The 7,500-nt window shown below is 41.2% G+C and overlaps 1 protein-coding gene across 1 annotated transcript in view; it reads left to right on the top strand.

Moving 5' to 3' along the window:
• LOC137641246 (uncharacterized) overlaps nt 1–7,500 on the top strand; it is a 10,431-nt gene that overhangs the window by 2,894 nt on the left and 37 nt on the right. Inside the window, exons 2-10 of the mRNA XM_068373679.1 lie at nt 1,456–1,644; nt 2,869–3,090; nt 3,305–3,526; nt 3,725–4,336; nt 4,715–4,951; nt 5,341–5,802; nt 6,149–6,310; nt 6,509–7,150; nt 7,259–7,500. The exon at nt 7,259–7,500 is cut by the window's right edge and continues 37 nt beyond it. Coding sequence (XP_068229780.1) covers nt 1,456–1,644; nt 2,869–3,090; nt 3,305–3,526; nt 3,725–4,336; nt 4,715–4,951; nt 5,341–5,802; nt 6,149–6,310; nt 6,509–7,150; nt 7,259–7,500 — 2,990 coding nt within the window. The remainder of the gene's footprint in view (nt 1–1,455; nt 1,645–2,868; nt 3,091–3,304; nt 3,527–3,724; nt 4,337–4,714; nt 4,952–5,340; nt 5,803–6,148; nt 6,311–6,508; nt 7,151–7,258) is intronic.

Raw genomic sequence — 7,500 nt, 5'->3', positions numbered from 1 at the left:
TCTGAAAGGCAAGAGAAATTAAAAGAAAAAGTTTAATTTACATGTCTAGAAATCTAGGTTAATTATGTAGGTTAGTGGGTGAAACTATGCTCGTGGAAACAGTGTTAATTCAAAACTGAAATACTTCTTTGTAAGCCTAGACTGTGCACATCTTACGGCAATCTTGCAAACTATTCTTTTCACCAAATAAAACCATATCATTTGTATTTGACTGGAAACAGAAAAGTATTGAATAATAGATCTCAGAAAAAACATGCAAAGACATATACCTGTATATGCACACAAGTACACATATGCATACATACGCAGTACAGATCTGTGCATATATATATATATATATATATATATATATATATATATATATATATATATATATATATATATATATATATATATATGTATATATATATATATATATATATATATATATATATATATATATATATATATATATATATATATATATATATATATAGACATATGCCTGTATATGCACACAAGTACATATATGCATACATACGCAGTACAGGTATGTGCATATATATATATATATATATATATATATATATATATATATATATATATATATATATATATATATATATATATATATATATATATATAAACTTCGGCTCCGTAAAGGATAGTTGGTTCAACTTCCATTAAACTTTCCATCTTAACAGCCAGAAACAATTCCTATCTCTTATCAACCCATTGTTCACATCCTGCTCACTCTTCCGTTTTCTTGTTCCTCCTATCCTGCAATTTACCTTTTCTCTAACCTTTTCATCACCATATACCCTCTAGTCTTCCAATATCCATAACAATATTTAACCTTCCAAATTCTGAGTTTCTGTTTACTCTGATTAATCTACTCTTGCTCATACTCTGAAACTTGTTCGCTTGCAGACTGTTTCAAACTACTGTGCCATCTACTGCATTTTCTCTCCACTGTTCCAAATCTCCTGTAGTTTCTCTCCACTGTTCCCAATCTATTGCAGTTTCTCTCCACTGTTCCCAATCTATTGCAGTTTCTCTACACTGTTCCCAATCTACTGCAGTTTCTCTCAATTGTTCCCAATCTATTGCATTTTCTCTCAATTGTTCCCAATATATTGCAGTTTCTCTACACTGTTCCCAATATATTAAAGTTTCTCTACACTTTTGACTCCCAATCTCCTGCAGTTTCTCTCAATTGTTCCCAATCTATTGCAGTTTCTCTCAATTGTTCCCAATCTATCGCAGTTTCTCTCAATTGTTCCCAATCTATTGCAGTTTCTCTACACTGTTCCCAATCTATTGCATTTTCTCTCCATTGTTCCAAATCTATTGCAGTTTCTCTCCAATGTTCTAAATTCCGTGCAGTTTCTCTACACTGTTCCCAATCTATTGCATTTTCTCTCAATGGTTCCCAATCTATTTCAGTTTCTCTACACTGTTCCCAATCTATTGCAGTTTCTCTATACTATCACAAATCTACTGCAGTTTCTCTATACTGTGACGGGGGAGGGAGAAGTGGTGAACTCAAAGGCAGATTGGAAACGACTGAGTTCACCACTTCTCCCTCCCACGTCACATTGGTTCTCCCTCCCACGTCACATTGGTCACTCCGGGGTCACCAATGTGACGGGGGAGGGAGAAGTGGTGAACTCAGTCGTTTCCAATCTGCCTTTGAGTTCACCACTTCTCCCTCCCCCCCCCCCCCGTCACCAATGTGACGGGGGAGGGAGAAGTGGTGAACTCAGTCGTTTCCAATCTGCCTTTGAGTTCACCACTTCTCCCTCCCCCGTCACATTGATGACCAGTATCACTCGCCTGCAACCTGCCGCAGACAGCTCTCCTCGTGAGGTGAACCTACTTCGTGCCCTTATGGACAGCCACTTCATGACCTTCAAAACCTCCATCGACGCCTCCACTCGTGACGAAGAGGACACCTATTCAACTTCAACCGAAGCTGACGTGAATGCTATAGGACAGACACGCCTATGAATGCCGTAGGACATACACGCCTATGAACGCCGTAGGCCTATGGATGCCGTAGGATATACTCGCCTATGAATGCCGTAGGACACACACGCCTATGAATGCCGTAGGACAATCTCGCCTATGAATGCCGTAGGACACACTCGCCTATCCCGTGACGAGCCGGAGCGGCAACACAGCCAACCATCATCCACCACTTGCTCACACCCTCCTCCCTCCTCCGTCACATTGGTGACCCCAGAGTGACTCGCTCCTCCCGCCTCCCCATCCCCCCTACACCTCTCACCGTTACTATGACGCCGTCAACGCATACCTTCTGCAGCAGTACTCGCCGTCGCCAGCCGCCCGTATAGCAACGCCTTTTCAGCTCTCTCAACAACCGTTGGTTGACCAAAGGGCTTCGCTCACCCTCGGGAAAATGACCAGTATCACTCGCCTGCAACCTGCCGCAGACAGCTCTCCTCGTGAGGTGAACCTACTTCGTGCCCTTATGGACAGCCACTTCATGACCTTCAAAACCTCCATCGACGTCTCCACTCGTGACGAAGAGGACACCTATTCAACTTCAACCGAAGCTGACGTGAATGCTATAGGACAGACACGCCTATGAATGCCGTAGGACATACACGCCTATGAACGCCGTAGGCCTATGGATGCCGTAGGATATACTCGCCTATGAATGCCGTAGGACACACACGCCTATGATTGCCGTAGGACACACTCGCCTATGATTGCCGTAGGACACACTCGCCTATCCCGTGATGAGCCGGAGCGGCAACACAGCCAACCATCATCCACCACTTGCTCACACCCTCCTCCCTCCTCCGTCACAATACTGTTCCCAATCTACTGCAGTTTCTCTGCACTGTTCCCAATCTATTGCAGTTTCTCGACACTGTTCCCAATCTAATGCAGTTTCTGCACACTGTTCCCAATCTAATGCAGTTTCTGTACACTGTTCCCAAGCTACTGCAGTTTCTCTACACTGCCCCCAATATATTGCAGTTTCTCTACACTGATCCCAATCTACACTGTTCCCAATCTACTGCAGTTTCTCTACACTGTTCCCAATCTACTGCAGTTTCTCTCAATTGTTCCCAGTCTATTGTAGTTTCTCTACACTGTTCCCAATCTACTGCAGTTTTTCTACACTGTTCCAAATCTACTGCAGTTTCTATACACTGTTCCCAATCTACTGCAGTTTCTCTACACTGTTCCCAATCTATTGCAGTTTCTCTACACTATCCCCAATCTACTGCAGTTTCTCTACACTGTTCCCAATCTACTGCAGTTTCTCTAAACTGTTCCCAATCTATTGCAGTTTCTCTACATTGTTCCCAATCTATTGCAGTTTCTCTCCACTGTTCCCAATCTACTGCAGTTTCTCTACACTGTCCCCAATCTACTGCAGTTTCTCTACACTGTCCCCAATCTATTGCAATTTCTCTACACTGTTCCCAATCTATTGCAGTTTCTCTTCACTCTTCCCAATCTACCGCATTTTCTCTCAATTGTTCCCAATCTCTTGCAGTTTCTCTACACTGTTCCCAATCTATTGTAGATTCTCTACACTGTCCCAAATCTACTGCAGTTTCTCTCAATTGTTCCCAATCTAATGCATTTTCTCTCAATTGTTCCCAATCTATTACAATTTCTCTACACTGTTCCCAATCTATTGCAATTTCTCTACACTGTTCCCAATCTACCACATTTTCTCTCAATTGTTCCCAATCTATTGCAGTTTCTCTACACTGTTCCCAATCTATTGCAATTTCTCTACACTGTTCCCAATCTACTGCAGTTTCTCTACACTGTCCGCATTCTACTACAGTTTCTCTACACTGTTCCAAATCTATTGCAATTTCTCTCCACTATTCCCAATGTACCGCATTTTCTCTCAATTGTTCCCAATCTATTGCAGTTTCTCTACACTGTTCCCAATCTATTGCACTTTCTCTACACTGTTCCAGATCTAATGCAGTTTCTCTACACTGTTCCCAATCTAATGCATTTTCTCTCAATTGTTCCCAATCTATTACAGTTTCTCTACACTGTTCTCAATCTATTGCAGTTTCTCCACACTGTTCCTAATCTACTGCAATTTCACTACACTGTCCGAAATCCATTGCAGTTTCTCTCCACTGTTCCCAATCAACCGCATGTTCTCTCAACTGTTTCCAATATATTGCAGTTTCTCTACACTGTCCCAAATATACTGCAGTTTCTCTACACTGTTCCCAATCTAATGCAGTTTCTCTCACTTGTTGTCAATCTATTGCAGTTTCTCTACACTGTTCCCGATCTATTGCAGTTTCTCTCCAGTGTCCCCAATCTACTGCAGTTTCTCTACACTGTTCACAATCTATTGCAGTTTCTCTAGACTGTTCCTAATCTACTGCAGTTTCTCTTAATTGTTCCCAATCTATTGACGTTTCTCTCCAGTGTTCCCAATCTACTGCAGTTTCTCTCAATTGTTCCCAATCTATTGACGTTTCTCTCCAGTGTTCCCAATCTACTGCAGTCTCTCTACACTGTCCCCAGTCTACTGCAATTTCTCTAAACTGTTCCCAATCTATTGCAGTTTCTCTCCACTGTTCCCAATCTACCGCATTTTCTCTCAATTGTTCCTAATCTATTGCAGTTTCTCTACACTGTTCCCAATCTATTGCAGTTTCTCTCCACTGTTCCCAATCTACCGCATTTTCTCTCAATTGTTCCTAATCTATTGCAGTTTCTCTACACTGTTCCCAATCTACTGCAGTTTCTCTCAATTGTTCCCAATCTATTGCTGTTTCTCTACACTGTTCAAAATCTATTGCAGTTTCTCTACAGTCCCCAATCTACTGCAGTTTCTCTACACTGTTCCCAATCTATTGCAGTTTCTCTACACTGTTCCCAATCTACTGCATTTTCTCTCAATTGTTCCCAATCTATTGACGTTTCTCTCCAGTGTTCCCAGTCTACTGCAGTTTCTCTCCATTGTTCCCAATCTACCGCATATTCTCTCAATTGTTCCTAATCTATGGCAGTTTCTCTACACTGTTCCCAATCTATTGCAGTTTCTCTACACTGTCCCAAATCTTCTGTAGTTTCTCTACACTGTTCCCAATCTTGCAGTTTATCTCAATTGTTCTCAATCTATTGCAGTTTCTCTACACTGTCCCAAATCTACCGTAGTCTCTCTACACTGTCCCCAATCTACTGCAGTTTCTCTACACTGTTCCCAATCTATTGCAGCTTCTCAAGACTGTTCCCAATCTATTGCAGTTTCTCTACACTATCCCCAATCTACTGCAGTTTCTCTACACTGTTCCCAGTCTACTGCAGTTTCTCTAAACTGTTCCCAATCTATTGCAGTTTCTCTACATTGTTCCCAATCTATTGCAGTTTCTCTCCACTGTTCCCAATCTATTGCAGTTTCTCTCCACTGTTCCCAATCTACTGCAGTTTCTCTACACTGTCCCCAATCTACTGCAGTTTCTCTACACTGTCCCCAATCTATTGCAATTTCTCTACACTGTTCCCAATCTATTGAAGTTTCTCTTCACTCTTCCCAATCTACCGCATTTTCTCTCAATTGTTCCCAATCTCTTGCAGTTTCTCTACACTGTTCCCAATCTATTGCAGATTCTCTACACTGTCCCAAATCTACTGCAGTTTCTCTCAATTGTTCCCAATCTCTTGCAGTTTCTCTACACTGTTCCCAATCTATTGCAGATTCTCTACACTGTCCGAAATCCATTGCAGTTTCTCTCCACTGTTCCCAATCTACCGCATTTTCTCTCAATTGTTCTAAATACACAGCAGTTTCTCTACACTGTTCCCAATCTACTGCATTTTCTCTCAATTGTTCCCAATCTATTGACGTTTCTCTCCAGTGTTCCCAGTCTACTGCAGTTTCTCTCCATTGTTCCCAATCTACCGCATATTCTCTCAATTGTTCCTAATCTATGGCAGTTTCTCTACACTGTTCCCAATCTATTGCAGTTTCTCTACACTCTCCCAAATCTACTGTAGTTTCTCTACACTGTTCCCAATCTTGCAGTTTCTCTCAATTGTTCTCAATCTATTGCAGTTTCTCTACACTGTCCCAAATCTACCGTAGTCTCTCTACACTGTTCCATATCTACTGCAGTTTCTCTCAATTGTTCCCAATCTATTGCAGTTTCTCTACACTGTTCCCAATCTATTGCAGTTTCTCTACACTGTCCCCAATCTACTGCAGTTTCTCTACACTGTTCCCAATCTATTGCAGCTTCTCAAGACTGTTCCCAATCTATTGCAGTTTCTCTACACTATCCCAAATCTACTGCAGTTTCTCTACACTGTTCCCAATCTACTGCAGTTTCTCTAAACTGTTCCCAATCTATTGCTGTTTCTCTACATTGTTCCCAATCTATTGCAGTTTCTCTCTACTGTTCCCAATCTACTGCAGTTTCTTTACACTGTCCCCAATCTACTGCAGTTTCTCTACACTGTCCCCAATCTATTGCAATTTCTCTACACTGTTCCCAATCTATTGCAGTTTCTCTTCACTCTTCTCAATCTACCGCATTTTCTCTCAATTGTTCCCAATCTCTCGCAGTTTCTCTACGCTGTTCCCAATCTATTGCAGATTCTCTACACTGTCCCAAATCTACTGCAGTTTCTCTCAATTGTTCCCAATCTAAAGCATTTTCTCTCAATTGTTCCCAATCTATTACAATTTCTCTACACTGTTCCCAATCTATTGCAATTTCTCTACACTGTTCCCAATCTACCACATTTTCTCTCAATTGTTCCCAATCTATTGCAGTTTCTCTACACTGTTCCCAATCTATTGCAATTTCTCTACACTGTTCCCAATCTACTGCAGTTTCTCTACACTGTCCGCAATCTACTACAGTTTCTCTACACTATTCCAAATCTATTGCAATTTCTCTCCACTATTCCCAATGTACCGCATTTTCTCTCAATTGTTCCCAATATATTGCAGTTTCTCTACACTGTTCCCAATCTATTGCACTTTCTCTACACTGTTCCAGATCTACTGCAGTTTCTCTACACTGTTCCCAATCTAATGCATTTTCTCTCAATTGTTCCCAATCTATTACAGTTTCTCTACACTGTTCTCAATCTATTGCAGTTTCTCCACACTGTTCCTAATCTACTGCAATTTCACTACACTGTCTGAAATCCATTGCAGTTTCTCTCTACTGTTCCCAATCTACCGCATTTTCTCTCAATTGTTCTAAATATATTGCAGTTTCTCTACACTGTTCCAAATCTATTGCAGTTTCTCTACACTGTCCCAAATCTACTGCAGTTTCTCTCAATTGTTCCCAATTTATTGCAGTTTCTCTACACTGTTCCCAATCTATTGCAGTTTCTCTACACTGTCCCAAATCTACCGCAGTTTCTCTACACTGTTCCCAATCTACTGCAGTTTCTCTCACTTGTTGTCAATCTATTGCAGTTTCTCTACACTGTTCCCGATCTATTGCAGTTTCTCTCCAGTGTCCCCAATCTACTGCAGTT

This window comes from Palaemon carinicauda, chromosome 5, assembly GCF_036898095.1.
Source record: "Palaemon carinicauda isolate YSFRI2023 chromosome 5, ASM3689809v2, whole genome shotgun sequence".
NCBI classification, from domain to species: domain Eukaryota; kingdom Metazoa; phylum Arthropoda; class Malacostraca; order Decapoda; family Palaemonidae; genus Palaemon; species Palaemon carinicauda.
This window is presented reverse-complemented; position numbering and strand designations above follow the sequence as displayed.